Source organism: Calliopsis andreniformis, chromosome 6 (assembly GCF_051401765.1).
Source record: "Calliopsis andreniformis isolate RMS-2024a chromosome 6, iyCalAndr_principal, whole genome shotgun sequence".
Taxonomy (NCBI): Eukaryota; Metazoa; Arthropoda; class Insecta; order Hymenoptera; family Andrenidae; genus Calliopsis; species Calliopsis andreniformis.
The window spans coordinates 11,902,705-11,923,539 of record NC_135067.1 but is presented as its reverse complement, the minus strand read 5'-3'; the positions used below and the strand labels follow the sequence as shown (position 1 = coordinate 11,923,539).

The window sequence follows — 20,835 nt, the reverse complement described above, 5'->3', positions numbered from 1 at the left end:
CTCTACATGTGCTATAATAACTATTGTTAAAGTAACAAAGTAAATCTTCTTTATAAGAATATTAGGTACCCAAAAATAGCCCAAAATTGGTTTAAAAAATTCAAAAATAGAAAGGGACGATTTAAATATCTCTGGATCGAAAGTTCAGTGCAGTTGTTTTCTGATCTGAAGATATCTCGATTTGAACCATTCTGCAGTAGTATAAGTATATTGTAATGGCTTTAAGGGATGCAATGGAGTCAGCAGTAATGGACTTCGTGAGACGTTCTATCACATTTAAAATAGGTAGTCGTTAGATGTTATATTCTTTCTGACTATCTCCTATTCAGATCAATGCAATGTTCTCTATCTAGGATACACTCCTGAAATGTCACATGTAGAAATAGGTCAGCGATCTCATCGATACTAGGTGAGGCCTTCCTTTTAATGCTGTATCTGCTTGCTTCCTGAAGCAAATGGCAATCTTTCGACCAGATATAACTAAAATTACTCTGTTTACTTTCTTCAATTTGGCATGGGCTCTTTTCATTCTTCAAAATGAAAAAAAGTCTATCACAGTAAGATTTATCACAGACATAAACCTTATACTGATTTCCTGTTCTGTCAAGGATTATGATTTATTTTGAATTATGTCATCATTATATTCCTATTAGAATATTCATAATAAACCAATGATACATGATATGTAATAATTCACCAGACGATCTAAATAAAATTTATCTGTCGTGTATTTATAGACGTGTCATATTAGAAGTTTCACTTTGGATAAAAAATTTTCTCGTAAAGAATTAACAAATTGCATTGACGCACTGTTTTGCTATCAGTAATAAATTCCTTTCTGTTAGTAACACCTATCACTCACGTAACGAACCAGATAACTAGCAGTACAAACTTCATACTGCAAGAACACATCATTAAGTAATAGCTTTCAAGTCTCATAAAACAACATAAAAACAGCAAGCAGACGTATACAGTAGTCACAGTTACTCCTTACAAGATAAAATTACTCCTTGCAAGATAAAAACATTGATGTTCCTTGGAGTAAGTGTTTTTAATACATAAATTATTAAACGCTGTTTCATTTTTACTTTCACGAGTAACTTTCAAAGGAACATTTCCAATTTTGCCGCGTCGAAAATTCCCCCCTCGGGGAATACTATATAATTTAAGGAGTTTCGAAATGCTAGTTAAGACCTGTCGAAGCACGCAAACTCGTAGTTAGAATTAAAAAGGTCGTGTAGCAATTACAAAATTTCAAAGAACTATGACCGCGACGTGATTCACTCGACATTGACACAGCATTGCCTCACGAACTTTTTTGAAAAAAAAAAGGCTTTTTAAAGATCCCTTTTCTCTCCTTCTGTGCGCGTCGTTAGGACGCGTCGAACATTCGGATAAAGCAGTGACTGATGGCACTTGTCGCAACGAAAGAACTTGGGTGGCACTTGAGACAGTATAATACCTTGTACGAAGCATTCAAAAGTCACCGATTCCGCTCATTACGACCGTACTTACCATTACTTCCCTTGACAGGTCATTTTTCAGGTGGCACGAGCTCTGGCCGTCCTGGAAGGTCATTTCACATCGCGAGATTAATTACTCGCGTGTGTCATTGTTACTTTGTCTCCTGTGACACTTGCGCTTTCTAATTGTAAGTAGCGATCTGCTGGAAAATTTTAAGAAATCTTTTGCCTCGGGGCGAAACGTCTCTTGTTATTATCCTTTGAATTTATGATGATTAAATCGTCGACAATTGTTTCTATTAGATGTAATAGTTTCTCGTTAAGTAGTCACTGAACTGAACCATGTATATTTCTGTTTAACCGTATCAGAGTGAGGTCACTCAGATGACACCATCAAAGTTCTCAAATTCTTAAATCCTCAAGTATTCGAATCTTCAAAAATTCAAATATGTAAAATATAAATTCTCAATACAAGCTATCAAATTTTCAATTTCTAAATCTGTAAATTCTGAAATTTTTGAATCTTGAAATTTTCAAATTTTTAAAGTTTTAAATTTTCAAATTTACAAGATATTCAAATCCTCAATTTTTAATTTTTCAAAACACTCAAATCCTTAATTTTTAATTTTTCAAAGTCCTTATACACTCATTCCAATTTTAAAATTTCAATTTCCATAAGTTTATATCTTCAACTGTGTAATCCCACGATAAAACTCAACGAACGTCAACCATAAATCTTCTACATCAAAAGAACTAATTATCTTAGCATCAATTCTGCCTACAATTATGATTGAATATTTAGATACAGGAAAAAATTCTCAGTTGCAATCATGATGGAATACTGAAACCATAATGATAGTAAAACTGGAATTAAAACTTCGTGTAATAAAGTGAATATGTGATCTCAGTGAAGTCAAGTGAAGCTTTCAAGCAAGAATCCATCGCAATAAGAAGTGAAGCATTCGAGAGACGTTTAACGCGTATGTACTTAAAGCGAGCGTATATTTACAATAACAGTTAATTGACGATGTAGGTGCGGACTGATTACAGGTTGCTCATCCCGTAATCCAGCCGGAAAGGTTTCCTTTAATACTTGATACCGGTCATACGAAAGCCTAACCGGTATCACCGAGTGACATTTGATGGAAAATGTCGGTGATAGCGGAGGGCATTTCCAACTATAAAAGGTGCACGCGATAGTCGTACGATCGTCAGTACGATATTACACGTTATATCTAGGGAATCGCAAAACGAGGTAGAAACGAGTCGGTAGCGCTCTATTTAAAGTAAAAGTGTTCAAATTTCAAATCTGTTTCACGTTTATTAATTAAGAAATACATTCTGACTATATTTATGGTATATGATATATTAATTCTCTATATGAATTTTAGTGGAGTTTAGTGGAATATGTGTAGAAGCAACAGAATATCAAAGTGATTAAACAATTAATTACCCTGTAATTTTAGCTTATTTTTACGCAAAGATTTATTTTCTTTATAGTTAAGTGATATTTATTGCGTATTTTGCATAATTTTAAGCAAATACATTTTACACTTTTCGCTGAATATTTTTGCTTGAAATCACTTTCTCCTGGCTTCTGAGACAGTGTTGACATCCTCTATTTACTATACGAAGTATTCACTGTTTAATCAATAATATTCCCACAGAATCAATTACAATTCACAATCACAGAAAAAAGGGAATTCTCATTTATCAAATATATGTACACAAAATATATCATTTCTGAACATACGCTTAAACCTGAAGTCAACTCTGATTATTATATCACGAAACTACGTAAGATTAATATGGAATAATTGATTTTAGGTGACTCCTTAAGTCTTCATCATGTACTGTCACGTAGTCTTCCTTCTAAGCCTGTTGGGTGCAGTACTAGCCGCGGACAAGCCGATTCCCATCGTCAGTCAAAGCCAAGACATCAGCCCAGACGGTAGTTTCTCGACAAAATGGGAGAGCGGGAATGGTATTACATTCCAAGAGGAGGGTTATCTAAAAAACGCGGGCAAGCAGGACGCCGAGGCTGAGGAAGTTCGCGGCTCTGCTTCGTGGACTGCTCCAGATGGCCAGAAGATCAACGTTGGATGGCTGGCCAATGAAGACGGTGCCACGTTCCAGGGCGCCCATCTACCGACACCTCCACCCACCCAGCCGATACCAGTTCTCATCCAGCGTGCCCTCGACTGGATAGCCGCTCACCCTTCCAAGGAGGAGAAGAATAGATTGTGATTCCCCGCGACATTCCATTTTCACCCAGAATAACAATTTACAGGGGAATCAGACGACAGCTTGTGTCTCTCGGTTGAAATGATTGGAAGAAGTTGCTCCCCTGTTCTATTTAGGGGAACATTGTGCTTGAAATTGTATAAATATACGAATACTCATTGTACGATAATGTGAACACATCACGTGTGAATTTTGAAACTTCTGACTCGAGAGTTTATGCAATACTACTCAGAATTGTTGATGTTAGAGGCGTATTCTTGCTGTTAGTGTGGGTGGGATATTTCAGACCTTCGATGTTTCATTTTCGTATCCTTCTGAGTTTATACATCTGTTTGATAAAAATTTGCTTACAATAAATTGTGACTGCTTTTTTAAGAAACATTAAAAAATCGTTTAATTAGAACACTGTTTGTTAAGCAGAGATCCTTTTCTTGTACCTATACTAATTTTATGAAACTGAATAAGTTACATATTCCTTATTGCATGATTTTCATTTAGAACTTGAAACATATACATATTTTATACATTCTAAATTTTCAAAAATTCTCAAAAGAAAATTTGATCTTGTCGACATTTCAAAGGAGGAAGAGGTTTTAATGTTCGAAAACAAGTTCAATTCTTAGCTGGTAATAGTAATAGTAGTACTAGATAGTAGCAGCAATAATAACTTAGTAACTACTGTAGTAGTAGTGGTAGCAGTAGTAGTAGCACTGATAATAGTAATGTTGAATGGCTGCAGTAGCAGTAGTAGAAGTAATAATAGTAATATGACAAATAGTAATACGTAATAGCACTAGTACAAACAATACCAACTAGTAAGTAGTAATAATAAATAATAACAGTAGCAATAAGTATCATATTCCTAACAATAAACTCAGCGTCTGAAAACCCCTTTCTCTTTAGACGAAATATTAGGAGCAACACCTTTTGCATCCACTTGGTGCGAATCAGCTCCACTGAAACGACATTTCGAGGGCAATCCACTTGCAGTCAAAACAGCGTGCGTCAGGTGCAACAGGATAGCACTAAAGTCGGAGACGAAGGAGGCAGCGAAATATTGCATAAGTGTCAGAGTAGGAAAGTTCCTCGTTTCAGCAGTCGCGTCCTCGCTGTTGGCGACGTTGTCCTCGTTCAGCTCACACGTGCCTCGCCAGACGTGGAAAACCATCTGCCTATGCAAATAACCCTCGCACGCCCATATCGTTGCGCATATTTACGGATTATTTCTCTAAATTGTTTACGCTAGCGTGACGACGAAAATGGGCGGTTGGACTAATGGCACGCGGAAGTAAGAACCGAAAAGCCTCGTACGACGAAGAAGAAACAAACTAGAGATATCTGGCAGTTCTTTTCTTCAGACTTATGATTTACAACTTGCGAACACACAACCTGCAGCGAAATTTTTAGAAAGCTATTGATAGAAGTCGAAAATTTCACCGATTACTTCACGACGATAGGTAAAGGACCAAACATTACGTAACGTCATTGTAACTAGAGAGAATCGTGGTTACTAAAATAGCTACGTACGATGCTGTCATTTGTGAAAGTTCAATGAAAGTTTGTCGCGATACCATCGGTTTCGATTTCTTTATCTTTCGAGGAAGAGGATCGACGTGTTCGTTTGACACGAGACGTCCCCTCGAGGAAGTGACATAATGATGACCATGCAAATTTACGAAACTACACAATTCTGAACAATACTTAAAATGGTTTGACAGTTTTCGGCGATCTTTAGATACAGGAAATTTATTCGACAGAACGTTGCCTCGTTCAGATTAGGAAGGAATGCATCGAAGTCCAAGAAAATTTCAATGGGACTGTTTGAATAGATTTCGCCGATTGCACTTGCGTGACTACGGTTCATCCTGATTGATTAACGATGACATGCTAAATCTACAATGAGCACGCGCTTAAAACGTTGTAATACCTCGCGTTGGAACTTTCTATCATAAATCAGTAGAAACTTAACCCAACACTAAGAACAGATCAAGTAATTACATCTGTTTCAATAAATATACTTGTTTCAGTGATATAAACTGATTTCGAAGGAATCGATGATTCTGAACTGTTAACACAAAGAAAGCAAGGCGAAGTTTGCGTCCAGTTAGAGTTCAATTCTGTAGTTGCAGATTACGTTCGTAGCTGATCTCTGCCAAACAACTCTTAACGCGACCAAAACTGGGTTTAACTGAATCTGCGTCTATATTTGACACATTCAGCAGTTTAACTCGAACTGGGCGAATTTGGGGCTAAAGAATAAATAGCATCCTGCTACAAAGTTACGATTGACGTTAGCGTTCAGAGACAGCTCGACTTTGGAGTGGAAGAAGAGGTACTTGCAGCAAGGTTTGATAAAGTTTGTTAATGAAAATAGAATGATGGAAGAAAACCTGGGCTTCTTTTTATTTGCATTGGCTATGCCTCAGAGATTGAGCTCTCTAAGAACATGTCTTCGACATAAAAATTATGAGAAGTACTTGAGATAACAGGCTACTAAATTTCCGAATTTTCAGACTTTCAAACTTTTAAACTTTAAGGCTTTTAAATTTTCAAATTACGAAACTTTTAAACCTTAAAATTTTGAAAGTTTAAAATTTCAGGCTTCTAAACTGTCAAATTTTCGAATTTTTAAATTTTCAAATCTTGAAGTATTTTAAAAAGATAAAGAGCACAGAGCAGCTTATAATTTGAAAAATAGAGCATTGAAAACTTTGAGCCAATAAGGGAGGCTCATAGGATAGGTTACTTAGACGAACTATTACATTAACTGTCCCTTAAAAAAGGAAGCTCAAACCTCTTAAATTCCCTTCGCACAGCCAATATTCCCAGATCCTCAAATCCCCCAGCCTACCAACCATCACATACCCAGGAACAAAATGAAACTCAGCATATCTCTCAAATTGCAACATTTATTCCGTATGCAGCGTGTAACATATACTTCAACAACGATTACCTACAACGTCGTTGCTCGCAGTACATGCTCACGCCTGCGGGTGCGACGAATCCGTAAACACATAATACACCGTAAAATACGATACGTCGATACAAATTATGTATATATAATATATGTATACATATAATATATGTCTCCGTAAGTATACAATAAATATTTACAACAGATTGAACCAGAGTAAGTACGCGTTTCGTTAGTGTTGGACGGTGAGAGGCGACGACGGGGCGACTCATCGTAACTCGTGGCAGAAGAGAGTCAAAGGGGCTCAAGGGTGAGATCACTGACGACCAACGTCCTATCCCGTTACACCTGATTCTGGTCCTCCTTCGACGGATGCGCCGCTATCCATTCGAGCGCCTTCTGAATCAGCGGCGGTATCTCAGGCGTGGTGGGCAGGTGAGCGCCTTGAGGCTGGAACCCATTCTCGTCGGCGACGTACGTCAACGAGATCTGCTGGCCGTCGTCGCTGGGGTAACTGAAGCTACCCTGCGCGTTCATTGCCTCGTTCTCCGAGCCTGCGTTCTTCACCTGACCCTCTTCCTGGGCCTTAATCCCGTTCCCTGACTCGTAGCTCCATTTGTACGATCCGTCTGGGTTTGGACCCTCTTGGCTTTGGCTGACGATTGGTATCACATCCTCTGCGGGGGCGGCTGCCACGCAGCTTGCCAGCGCGATTACGACTAACTGTTGAGTAGAATAAGTGTGAATTGGTTGGGTCAGACATTTCAGAGGCGATTTTGTTTGAAGGGATTTTGTCTTCGGGATGGTAGGTTATGAAAGTCTTCTTGAAAAGACTTTGGTGTTTAAGAGAATAGGTGGGTTGTGAAGATTCTGATTGGAGGAGTTCGACTTTCAGAATGGCTAGGTAAATTGTCAAGGTTTTGGCTTGCAAGACTTTTGACTTCGAGATAAGAGGCGTATTGTGAAGGTGTTTGGAGAATTTCTACCCTTAAGATGGGGTGTGAAGATTTTGCTTAAGGGACTCTTGCTCTCAGGATAATAGGTAAGCTGTGAAGGAATGCTGAAGGTATTGGCACTTGGACAATTTTTGGAACTTCTCAATTCGATTCTATATATCCAGATTCTAGATAGATAGATTTTATAACACATAGATGTAGGGTGAATGCTCTTTCCCAAATATCACTGAAACAGGTGGTTCCCTCCCCGACGACTCAATAATCCCTCAAGATTAAACCTACCTCCCCACTCGAGAATACTTTCAGGTATTTTTAATTCATATCATTAAAAATACAAACCAAACTTCTATACACAGCTTAGATCGCAGTTATCAATATTCCCCCTCCCTCCACAGAAAGTATTAATCCAAACTCAGAAAATCCTCTCTACTCTTACCCCTTTCCTCATATTCCGAGTCCAAAGCAAACGGAAGCACTGTGCACCTCATTAATATTCAGTCTCCCGCTGAACGCATTCTAGCAACTCAAAGTCCACTCAAGATTTAAACACGTCGTCAGTCGTTGTACCCACGCCGAAACAGAATAATCAGGCAACGCAGTTCCTCGTGTGCGAAGACATCAACGAAGATAAACTGACATCGAGGATTCTCCTGCGCGCGGTTCCTCCATTCGTTATTTACGTTATTGCGTTTAAACGGCCATAAATTGCTCGACGGAAGATCGATTTCCGCGTAATTACGCGTCTGTGGGGTGCGATTTGAACAGGGCAACGGGTCACGTATCAATTCGATCGGAAGATTGCTATCTGGCCGTCCTCGTTGCCTCGACACGCCGCCGCCCCTGCCGCAGTGGTGGCACAGTTATTAGGTCAGACGCGGTTGTTGCGTTCCACGGCGGAAAACGGGGCAAAAATTTGCCGATTGTTTCGCAATCACCAGACCGCTCCCTTTATTAATGGGGTTTCCTTCCGGCGCCAGCGTTTCCGCGCGGTGCAATTGCAGACCGCCTGAATAATAACGCGGGTCGACAAATGAGTTCGATAACTGCGGCGTAGGCCCAATTGGGAAGCAAAAGCGCGATAAATTCGCGTCGAAATGAATCTAGGATGCGATGAATTAAAAACGACTCCCTGGCGTGGCTGCTTTCAATTAGGAGAATTTTTCAAGGAGAACCTCTGCTACGCAGAATGAAATTAACGGAGCTTCAAACTAGTTTAGACCCTATAGGGTGGTGTGTCACCTTGCTTCAGCTCACGAGGACCTCCCGTGTCCACCCCAGCATTCACCCTACTTACCCCCTAGCCAACGTCCAAACGTCTCGACGTGAAACGTCCCAGTAGGTCCCCCAGGTCACGGCGAACCGAAGAGGTGGCACAGACGTAACACAGGGTTCCCGACAGAAGAATCACGCACAGAAACGTATACATCGCGGTCCACTGACCGTTTCTCTCGAAGAGAGGGCTCGCGAGGGCTCACTGAGGACGTCTCGTCGATCGGTCGACGTGCGTACTTCCGGTCGGCGCGTTCACCCCCGACGTCAGTACCGCGGCGATTTCTTCTCAAAGTAGCGCTTACCAGTGACGTGTACATGCTGCAGCAGTAATCGCTGATGGGCAAGTGTTTATCAAGCCCCGCAGCGCTCGTCGTATATATACCCCTGGAGGCATCACCAATACGACCGTTTGCCTAAGTAACGATAGCCACCGTGTGCTCCTAAGAGGACGCACATGGGACACGGAGACATTGGCACGGCTGACAAAGAGGGAATCGCGACAGGTGGAAAGAGACGGAACGATGGGGACGAGGGGGAGCTCAAGGGGGCTTACACGGATCCTCATTTAACGCGCGATGCACGCCGAGGATGCATGTGTGGGGAAACGTACGGGGACAACAACACGCTGTACATCACCCGGAGAGAGACTACCTTCCCGGGGATCAGCATGTCACATTGCGCTAAATGTCATCGGGTCCCTGGTAAAGGATGCTTACTCAATTGTCATAATTTCTTTAACGACCATCGAGTACCTAACGCGGCCCTTCGCCTGTTTTGGAGATCGATTACGATCTTGATGGACACCAGGGTGCTCTTCCCAAGAAGGAAGAGGCCGTGCTTAGGGCCAATGCACAAGAACGATATTTTGACACATGAACAGATCGTATATCTTCCTTCGTTGTTTGTAATTGGGAAAACAAAGAGGAACATAATTACAGCGAGATCGTGCGTCAATATATCGCATGTGTGCATTGGCACTTAACTTTTGGATGGCGAACCTTGGGCCATAAGGTAAGAGGCCGACCCTGGGTCTTTCTGGACCCATACTAATATGTATTTTAAAAATGGTTTCTCTGCCAAAATTAGGTAATAAAATATTCTTTATTCGTCATTTGCACAGTGTATACACAAAGTGTTCAGATTAAATTTAACCCAGGGTCGGACGTTTGAGGGTTAATCACGGCGCAGAACACGGGTCGATGGCTGAAAGGTTCGCTGGTTGAGCGATGGACTGAGGTTTGCTGGGGAAACCGTGTTACATTCTTGCGGATCTAGGTTTGGATTATTGAACTTTGATGCGGAGCTCGGGGAATGTGGTGAATGAAAGAGATGTAGGTGAAGGGGTGCTAGGTAGGGGGGTGTGGATGAAAGTAGGTGCTTCTATGAATTTTTATGAAGTGAGGAGTATTTGTAAGGAGTATTTTAGTTAGTAGACTAAATAAAATTTTAGTAGCAGAGTATGAGGAGTATTTTAAAGAATTGTTTATTTGTACGTGGTATACTGCTTGACCTAATCGCATAAAGAGATAGAATAGTAATGCATGAGTGAAATCAGGACGGTTGCGAGTCAGACTTATGCCTGAGATTTTAATTTAAATTAATTTAAAAATCTCTCTTTGGAATGTTTATGTTTAACTTCTCTCCAGACTCTGCAATTCTAGAACGATACTGAATTCTTTTAGCATTTAAGTACTTACATAAATGCAATGATTTTTCATAATTCACTGTGTATTACTTTCCGTAAGTTGATTGGAAAATTTTATAGGATTCTTCGGTAACAAGTTAATCTGCTGTGCGTAACCTATGACTTTCTATGACTGTCTTCCATGTCTTTTAAGGATCTTATTCTTCTTCGCTGAAGTAATAAAAACCGAATGAAACTTGGCACTAGAGAAATGTCACAGAATTTTTTCTGAGCAGTCACAACACGATTTGAGCAATTCATAAGCGTTCAGTTCTCTAATCCTATTTTATGTATTAATAAATAACATCAAATTAAATAATCTATTTCCACGAAACTGTCAAATAAATTTCAACGCTTTCTGTCACACGCCAACGCAAAGCTAGTCGCAAAGGTACAATTTCATATCTCTTCCATAAACTCGCCAGCGTTTGATTTAATCCTTTCAAGGAAGCGCGTCGATATCAATCTCCCAAGGATTTACTCGCAGATATCTTCCATTGAATTAAATTTGTTAGATCCGCGGATAAATGTCCATCGAAAAAGGTTAAAAGGTTTTCAGCGGCTGATCAAGGATTAAGTTACGAAAATCTGTTAGAGACGCAGTCGTTTAATTACAGCGCGGCCAAGTCCTATCGTGAATAATTCATAGTATTTGCGTTGGTTAACGAAGGATTTTAATCGTTCAGCTCGGTGAAGTTTGTTATTAACGACCATATAATCCATTGCGAATCTCGAAACTTTTCTTCTACCCGGATTCGATTACGAAGATATCGGGAGAACTATACCGATAACATCGTAGGGGCTTAAATATCATGAATAGTCGACGTGCATGTCGCATTTTGCGCAGCGGTCTGAATCACGTATGCACTTGGAGGCAACCTTTCATTAGTGACGTTCAATTATGTGATACACACAATACCCTGTCGAACTTCTGACGATTTACTTTGTTACTAATTTTCCACTTAAAGTGCGAGACGTATAAAATGACTGTAATGTGCGATAATTACGGTAGAACTTCTGCGTCGTTTAGAATATGTAATTACGTAATGAATGATAGTTCTGGTCTCCTGCATTTGAAGGAGGTATCCTGTTGTATGCACATCTTTGTATGCACATCTCTGTTCTTCGAAGATTTAAATCTTTTATTGTCTGGGTGATTAATAATACAGATTTAAGAGAGAAGAAAAATAACCAATTTCAAGTTTGTATTCCATTTATTTTTGTGAATTGATAGTTTGTTATCTGGGAGACAAAATAAATATTGTATAGTTTATTTGGAAAAATAAGCGAAAATGAAATTGTAGGAAAAATGATCCAAGGCTTTGCAATATTTTTGCACGTGTTGAAGCATTTGCCACTTTGCAGAGAATATTAAATAGCAAAATTGAATTCTAAACTACTGTGTAATTAATTATCTCTTTTCCCTGTGTTATCGAATAAATAAGACTTTATGATTCAATCAAATAATATTCTCTTATTCATCTTGTTCTTCGCCTTGGCGGTCTCCACACAAAGTGAAGTCACTTTGCAACACTTTCTACGAGGAATATTTCTATTCTATTTTAAACATGATGGACGCATCGCCATTACCTTGGGCCAGGCATTAATTAGCAATCAAAGTCTACTATTGGAATGTTAACCAATGATTATCGACAGACATTAATCGATCGTATATTAATTATGATATTTCACTTTTCTGCGAATGACGACTATTTTTCTGCATAAAGAAAACCTTGTTGCGATTTAATCATTGCTACATACATATTCTTGGCATTTATGAATTATACTGCGCTATTGAAGTGTAAAAAGTAACGAAACAGCGACGTGCATGTTATCGTTTAAAGTTAATCCATGATTAATTCCCAGAAAGAATATAGAGAATCGTGAAGAAACGCGAAGAAACGCGCCAATGAACGAACATCTAATACAGGTGCGAATACAGGCGCGACAGTGAGGTTCAAAAAACTAACGCATAATCTTGCCCGATCGCATTAATCATACTTCCACTTCTGGAGGAGCTTTCATCTTCTGTGTACAATTACTGGAGTTGACTGTAAACGAAGCACGCTAATAAATCATCCGTCTAAATCGTCCAAAGAACGATGAATTATACGCCAAGAAGACGTTACTCCTCTTCTTTTATGGAAAATGCAAGGAATACGTGGAGCGATAATAAATTCTCGTTTCCTTAGGAATGTCAAGTTCCTTGTTAGAAACAACAGCCGCGACCGTGCGTGATTCACTGAGGCACGTCATCGATATCTATGAACAATTTTCTCGGAGATGTACTTCTGTTTGGATGCACTTCTTAAACGCAGCAGGTGCTCCATCCAGGAAGGAAATAAAGGAAATGGAAGAGAAGATGATTTTCTTCGGTTCAGTGTAATTCTTGTGCTATTCTATTTTAAAGTAGAAGCTACTCTAGGTATTTTTTTTTGATATTCTATTTGAAGTTCTATTTCTGTTCTGTTTAATTCAACTTAGACATACTCTACCAATTTTACTTTAATACTTTCAAGCAAATAATTATCACATTGCTTACTATCTAAATTTATTACTTTGAAATAGGATTCCAATTGAAAATGGGGTGTACAAGGGTGATTGATGTGGGGTTAATAAGACAAGCTTGTAACGAAAATATCATTCTATCTATTGGTATCTACTGTTCTCATCTCAAATAGAACTTGCTCTCAACTATTTAAACTAACAACCCTATCCTATCCCAAAAGCTGCAGAATTCTACCCTGCAACTTTTTCACGAAGTACCTAATCAACACTATCGTCCAAAGAATGCCCGTTATTCCTCTAAAAAAAAGCCAAGCACAGATTTCAGAAGCATCCACTGGAATACTTTAATTCCACTCGCGGCCACAGTTCCCTAATTGACACGTTAAGATGCAGAACAAATAGTCAGCGGTTCAGGAGATGCGAGATAGTCGGTGTGGCAAATATAGGGGAAAGTCCGCGCGTTATGTTTGGGCTTTTAATTAGCTGGATTACGTAATGTGACCAGTGCATACAAAAGGTGCGCAAATAAATATCACTCGTGAAAGTGGGTAAGTATGTAGGCAACATCTTTTGAGAGTGTCGCGCGTTGTTGAGCGTGCATGGCGAGCGTCGCCCTCGGAGGGGTTGAACGGTGCAATTACTACGTGCCCGTGTGTCTTGTTATTCCGTTCGAACAGTTAATTGAAACTTTTTGCGATTGAGCCGCACGGGCCATGGGAAACTTTCTAACAAGCGGTTCCACCCGCGACAAGATGTTCGACTGAATAAACTCCAACAAAATGCCGGCAGCTACTGTTCACGGTGAATTAGCGCTATGTAATCGACTCTGCTGCTCTTACGAGGCTCCTGCTAGACTGCCGCGACAGTTTCTGTACACGTGTAAGCAGGATATTCGATAACTGATGTCAGAAATTTTTAAATTTGTATGAAAAATTTAGTTTCTGTAAGTATAAGTATAAATCATAAAAATAATAACTATTACTGTTAGAATAATATTAACAGGAATACAACTACCCCTTTAGAATACTTATCAAATACTACCCCTGGCGAAAATTTGTCGACCAAACGCAACAATATGAAGTTATTTAAAAGCACTGTACTTTCTGAAATATAAAGAGCTATCGTATGAATATAAAATATAGGAAAAAATTAGATGAGTTTGGTACACTAATATTTTACGTTTTTAAAAATCACAATGTTTCTAAATAACTTTGTATTCCAGCGTTTGACTAAAAACTTTCTAACAAGGATAGTATATATATTGCGTTAGCAGCACAATTTGGTGTTTAACAATTTCAATGTTCCTGCACATTTTTCTATTTCCAAAGGGGCCTTTCCATAAAAGCAGAAAGATAACTCACGAGCCATTAAACAGTAGAGGGTACAGGATCCAAGAGAAATCGGCAGAGGCGCTCGACAACTCAGTCAAATCGGAGACGTATGCGTTTGCTAAGAGTCTTTCCCAGTAATTCAGGGGAAATTTGCGACTCGCTGGTTTAAAAGATCAAAATGCATCGTGTTACGATCCGAGGTACGTTCTCGTCGCGTATATGGTCGGGAAATAACACGGGCCAGCTTAACGTGCTGGGAGATGTGGAACATTAACTCCACCGTAAAAACGAATACATCAAGGAGAAGCATCGGGATTCCCCGAAGTTCTACAGACTCGTAAACTCCCTGGCAATCTTAAAACTCTCGAAACTATTTTCGAAACCTTAGAGCATTCAGTGATTTTTAACGGCCATTTAGTTGAGCATAGTTTAGAACGGAGCACAGTCTGGAATTTTCAGTCAATAGGATGCGTTAGTACTCATTTTTGGAGAAACGAGTTTACGACTTGCGAAGCAGACGAAGTTTGATATTTGCGCAGCTGTCGACTGCGGGTTGGACATACGAACTTCACCGAGGCAAATGAATTTCCGCGAATTTTGGCTCCTCTAACGAATCAGAGGATTTTTTTAAATTGGTGATTAAACGCGGTCGTTATTGACACTGCATCAGAGATTTTCGTTTCTTCCTTTTCTACCTGGCAACACTCGTTTGGAAATAATTCAACCATTTTGATAATTTTCATTTTAAGATGCACTCTGCGTCTCCCATGCATATATGTATGTGTACATATTCACGTAGATTCTGATTTATTTGTACTGCCCTTTAATTCTATTTTTAATATGCTTTTTTAATTTCAATTCGAAATTTTCACCCTTCGAATGACACAGCTATTTTACTGTCATTTTCTTCGCAATGAAAATAAATATGCAAGCAAAACGCGACGGGAGTGAAATATGCAGCAGAAATAAACCAGAATTTTTATTCAGAACCAGGTATCGTCGGCAAGATAGAATAATATTTTATATAATTTAGCAACACTCGTGTTTACATTATGTCCACAAAATGTCACTGGTATTTACATCAGAGATTCAACGCTGTTGCAGGCTCTCCACGTTTATCCTTCTAACATAACATGGAATGTTTAAACATACTTAATCGAGAAGAAGCCTGAAAGTAAAGTTCCAAACTGATCTTTAATGCATAAAGCCTCTATTTCACTTTTCACTTATGGCGATTTTCATTTTTTGCAGGGATCCCGTTTCCTTCTGTCATTCCCCTTACGTCCTACGTAGTGTGTCGAAAGTAGGCAAATATTTAGTGAACGAGGGATAAAAATTTAAGAGTGGAAGGTACACCGAAAGGTTACGCGTATAATACTTCACTGATGCAACAGTTGGGGGCATTATCTTGTCTCTGGTCGAGACAAGTAACACGTACTGAGTGATCAAATATACTTGCGTCACCGTGGGTGCTTCACTCACGTGTCTTCCTCGCCGCTTGTCATAACACTAACAGGCGTTTAATTATTTTCTATCCGCCCTGTACATACTGCATGATCGTCGAAAGGGTCAAAATAAGTTTACATCGCATTGGTAAACGATAACGCGTGTTATTTAAGGCGTTTGAGCGTCATAGTTCAATGTCCCCTGCTGTTAGCTAAGTCTTTATGGCTGCAGTTACGATGTCGATGTACCCTTAAGCTACGTTCCCACGTGTGTCATTTACGAGGTAGAGTATGATTGAGGATTTTATTACCTCGACGTCTTATATCTTTCTATTTAATAATAATTATAGTATTTAGTACTCATAATTATTTCGCTTCGTTATATTGTATTTACATCATTAACTTTTTTAATCCTATATAGACTAATTGATATGGTATATTATTATGTGTGAGTATATTAGTGAATCTTGTAGCTAAGAATGTGTGCCTTCGAACATTTAATAAATAAAAATGTGAAAATATGTGGAAATGGTACTTTATGTTCTCCATCAGAAACACTTGCGTTTACAGCAACGCAGAATCTAAACATTTTAATTAAAATGTTACGAACATTTGAAGCGGCTCAATAAAAATGAAAATATAATTTAAATACACCGTTACCTAAGTAAATACTGAAATTCCATTTAAAGCATCCATAGTGCGCGAATATTGAATAATAATTTGCCCGATTACAAAATCGGTCGTTAGATATTCGTGAAATATCTTTCCCTTTGTCAAGGATTTGAAAATCTCTTCAAACGATGAATAAACGAAGTTATTGATGACCGTTTAAAATGCCAACGGTGAGTACGGTGGTTTCAGGCGAGGCTTCTCTCTTTCACTGCCACTTGAGCGTTTGATGAACGGAAATCGCCTAATCTATGTGGGAAAAAAAGAAGAAAGTGCGTGACAAACAGTCACGTTTCGATTTTGGCTGTCCTGGATTTTTGTTTACACTTGTATTCAATTGATGCCATTAATTCATTTCTTCATTTTTTCAGTTCTATTAATTTTTATTAATTTCATCAATTCCATTAATTTCTATTAATTTCCTCATTTCTTCATTTCTTCATTTCTAGGAAATCCTATTAATTTTGCCTAAATTACAGTTCAATGTTAAAGTCCTAAGATGCCTAGGATCCACGAAAGCTTAATAGCTGCTACTTCCAGGTGCTACTAATTGTAGAACTAAAGACAGATATATTTCCAAAATTATTACTAATAGACAATAAAGGTTTTTTCGTTCTCTAAAAAGTAAGTACTTCAGAAAAAAATGTCTGTCTCCGAAATAGTAATATTTGAATACTATCAAACCATATACCTATATTTAAAATGATCAATTTCAAGTGCCAAGAATATTAACTTCTCTATTAAAAATCACAGTCTCACGTACATCGACCCAACAATTCACCTTTTTGTTCGCTCGCTCTCAGTATAATTTTCTGCCTTTCTCCCTGTCCACCCTCTTTGTCTCCAACTCTCTGACTTCCACATCTACTTGTATTCTAATTCACCTCTCTACTCGCTTCCTCCCAACCTCCTCGTCTTCGTTCCTCACCCACACGATTTACTACACCGTACCCTCCCCAGTGTTTCTCTCCGACGTTGTCTCTCCGTGTTCGCGGGTCTTTCATTCAAGCACGCATTCTTCAGGATGCGCAGGACTCGTAAGAGCATCCGCGTGTAACCTTTCCGTAAGTATAGAACTTCTATTGCAACAACCGTGCCGCGTATCGTACTTATAAGGCCGTTGGAAATGCATTACCTTGCCATCTGATATTTCAAATTTCCCTGCTTCGCCCTTCCTTCGCCGCGTTTCGAAAGCGTCGCGATTTACCGCAATTTCACTCGTGGAATTCTGAAATTAAACCCTCGTAACGATTCTGTTTTTATTGCTGTAGTTTCTTGTCGAACAAGACATTTTAAAACAGAAACATCTTTTGGACATTTTTTTTATATTGTGCGGGATCAGGTGGATGAAGGTATTGCACTCTGTCTGACGTCTGAGGTATGGTCGATTCTTTCACTAACGTAAGTTAAAATGGAACTGAAGGGAGTATTTAAGAAATTCTATGGTGATAATTGTAAGTGGAGTATGTTTGGTTGGTGTTTTCAGAAAATTATGTACAGTATTTTATTTTTAGTTTTGAAGCGTTTTAAATATTTAAAGTGGACGTTATTTTTTATGACTTTGGGTTCGGTTTTGGTAATCCATTGTAGTTCAATATTTCAAAAATTATACTTTTATGATTATTTAATCATGAAAAAGATACTATTTTGAAATATTGTCCATAGATTTTAAAAGAACAATATTATTTTCACTATATTGGAGTATTTATTATTAAATATTACGACTCATTGAAAGATTTCTTCGAATTCCTTAGGGGATCCTATATTTCCTACTTCACTAATAAAAGTCAATCAACTATTTTCAATAGAAAAATACTGTCAAATTTCTCTATCAAAAATTATTAATTATTTCTTTTTTATAGAGATTACGAAACAGGCTACCTAGCAGTTCTAAAAAACCATGAGCAGCAAATAAGAGCTCGAAAAGTAAATTAATTTCAGTGACGTAAAATGCCTCCATTCCAGTATCTTTTATTTAAGCTAATCAAATAACATTTTTAGTAATTTACTACTTCAGCGCGCGTTTCAGGCTCGGTCTTAACGCAGGTGTTCAAGGATAAACAAAAATCGAGTGGCGTGGATTCCCAACGGGATTTTTCAGAGAATCTCCAGCTCGAGGCGATGCCAGTGAGCACCTGCACACCGTGGATGAAAGTAAAATTGAATTTAGTGTGCGTTACGTCTTCTCGCCTGCGGGTAGGCGCTCTCTTAGAATGCTTGCGGTATATGCTTATATGTCAAGGTCGCCTTCTACCATAACTTCTTCGCTGGTTTACAATTTATTTGCAATGACTCGGTACGATCATTACCGTGTTCGATTCCCTCGGGCCTGTGCTCGCGCGACTCCGTTAGATCATATCCATCGTCGTTCATCCTCCTTAGAAGATCCTTCATGCAACATTTCGTTTTTATCGAACGACTTACGCCGCTGCTTTCTTAGATCACGTCGAGTGGAACGTTGCGTTTAATCGTCTCGACTACGTCATCGAACATTGTAGATTCTGCTAATTGTAGACTACGAAGGAGACGTTAATTACGAATCGGGGGTGGTGAAAGGTTGTTTGTACTCGATGAGTTAGTGGTCTGTAAATATGGTAATCCAACCGCTTTACTGGTTAATGATGTTTCATAGAGACTGATTATATTAATGTGATTAGAAGGAAATGAGTTATGTCCTCAGTGACTAGTTTCGATACAGACACGCGAGTACGTGCTGTAATATTATTAATTGATTCATGTAATACGTGTGGGTGAATAGTTGAAAATTATTCATATTTACTCGTTGCTCAATGTTGTTGCGTAAACAAAAAGTTTGCCAGTGCATGAGATTTGAAGTTGAAATTACATACTACTGTATATTTACGTTCTCCTGTTACACGAGAAAACTCATTTTCGATTCCTCGACAGTTGCAAAAGCGCGCCCTTGGGATAATTGAAAGCAACGAAGAAAGAATAAATTTGCCAATGTAAATAATTGCGATAGCGACTCTAACGAATACGTTAATTAACGTTCGGATGAAGGAAGCTGCGAACGCGGATAGCCGACTACCTCCGACTACTATTTCTTCCATTAGAACAGTGCCTCGCGTCGCTGCCAAGCAAGTACACCGGAATGTATTTTACTTAATACGTTCTTATCCGAAAGGAACACGTATGCGCTATCAGCTTTACTACGTGTTCTGCATTTAAGCGCATAAATCCGAAGATTCAGCGCTCGCGTAAAATTACCCTGAAATTTCACCGCCTGAACGTTAAGGCGGATCCGCATCTAACGAACGAGCGGAACGAATATATTCCCCTTTGGCCTCCTCTCTGCTCTCTTCTTGCTGATGTATATCTGTATTTGTGGTATTGCGCTCGCGTGTTTGTAAGAGGTGCTTGGATGATACCTGTTCCTTCTTTACATTTCAGCCATTACTGAACTGAGTTTTTGTAGAATTACAGTAGACTACTATTTATTAGAAATATTTACCAGTACTAGATCCATAAATCCTTTCTTGAAATTTCAAGCTGGTAATTTTTAAATATTGATAAGGATTCCTAAAGAAGAATTTCTAAAGAGAAATTTTCTAAAGAGATTTTATAAACAGGAAGCCATTTACAGATAGTGCCTTCTTGATCCTACATTTTTTAGAATGAAAAAATCATTTACGAAAGTGCTATAACAGTGTCGTATAAATAATGTTGCGTATCTCTGTGCTTCTCTGCTTCTTTTTCGCCATTAGGCAATAAACTAGAAACTCAGTGTTGATTAGAAGTGCAACTTACATGACGAATTAGACCTTGATTACCTGTACACATTTGTTTCTATCCTTCCACGTTCGTTTGCCTTCATTTGCATTCGTTTGTGCTCCTCGAGTTCGTTACATGCAGATCCACCTTTATCCCACTTCAAGGTAGCCGTCGCTGGCCGCGAGCGTCGTGTCGGCGAGCAAAAGCGCCTAAGCGCCGAAGCGTCGCATTATTTGCTTTGTTGCATAATATTACAATAATTTTCTACGCACCTCCGATTACGTAAAATCATCGAGAAGCGCCGCGTTGCGACACGATATTTCAAAGACGCTGCTGCAGAAAACTGTGAAGCGGAAAGGTCCTCTTCTTCGAATTTTTTCCTCTTCGTCGTCATTGAAAAACGCAATCATTTCGCGGAGAACCTCGTAAAATCCAGCACCTTCGTTTATACGCAGCATCAAACTCGTAGACCTTCGAGATTTATAGCTAAATACTCGCGATGAAATTTTGCCGCCTTCTCGTTCAACCACTCTTTTCAATTAACGATTGACATTTAAAAAAACCTCTTTAAAGAGAATTTTATCAGATCCTATGACTATTCACATTGTCAGTCCAAT

At 38.9% G+C, this 20,835-nt stretch overlaps 3 protein-coding genes across 4 annotated transcripts in view; 1 reads left to right on the top strand and 2 right to left on the bottom strand.

The window, feature by feature from the left end:
• Positions 1–1,593: 1,593 nt before the first annotated feature.
• LOC143180626 (endocuticle structural glycoprotein SgAbd-8) lies at positions 1,594–4,072 on the top strand. 2 transcript variants are annotated; one of them, XM_076380493.1, is made up of 2 exons: positions 1,594–1,651; positions 3,291–4,072. In XM_076380493.1, exon 2 carries the CDS (start codon positions 3,312–3,314, stop codon positions 3,708–3,710), a length of 399 nt encoding a protein of 132 aa, XP_076236608.1. In that variant the 5' UTR covers positions 1,594–1,651; positions 3,291–3,311; the 3' UTR covers positions 3,711–4,072. The 2 variants fall into 2 exon arrangements, with proteins under 2 accessions (XP_076236608.1, XP_076236609.1); XM_076380494.1 differs by lacking the exon at positions 1,594–1,651 and adding an exon at positions 2,638–2,650.
• A 2,891-nt stretch (positions 4,073–6,963) lies between these two features.
• Positions 6,964–9,242, bottom strand: Cpr22 (cuticular protein 22). The gene is made up of 2 exons (XM_076379881.1): positions 9,152–9,242; positions 6,964–7,344 (listed from the first exon to the last, which is right to left on the bottom strand). Exons 1-2 carry the CDS (start codon positions 9,164–9,166, stop codon positions 6,964–6,966), a joined length of 396 nt encoding a protein of 131 aa, XP_076235996.1. The 5' UTR covers positions 9,167–9,242.
• Positions 7,221–20,835, bottom strand: part of Aqp (aquaporin) — a 64,380-nt gene continuing 50,765 nt past the window's right edge. Inside the window, exon 6 of the mRNA XM_076379873.1 lies at positions 7,221–7,344. The gene's annotated coding sequence lies outside the window, so the exon portion shown is untranslated. The remainder of the gene's footprint in view (positions 7,345–20,835) is intronic.

What these genes read in the sequence shown, in the direction of transcription:
- LOC143180626 (XM_076380493.1), top strand. Translation starts at nt 3,312, where the DNA reads ATGTACTGTCACGTAGTCTTCCTTCTAAGCCTGTTGGGTGCAGTACTA.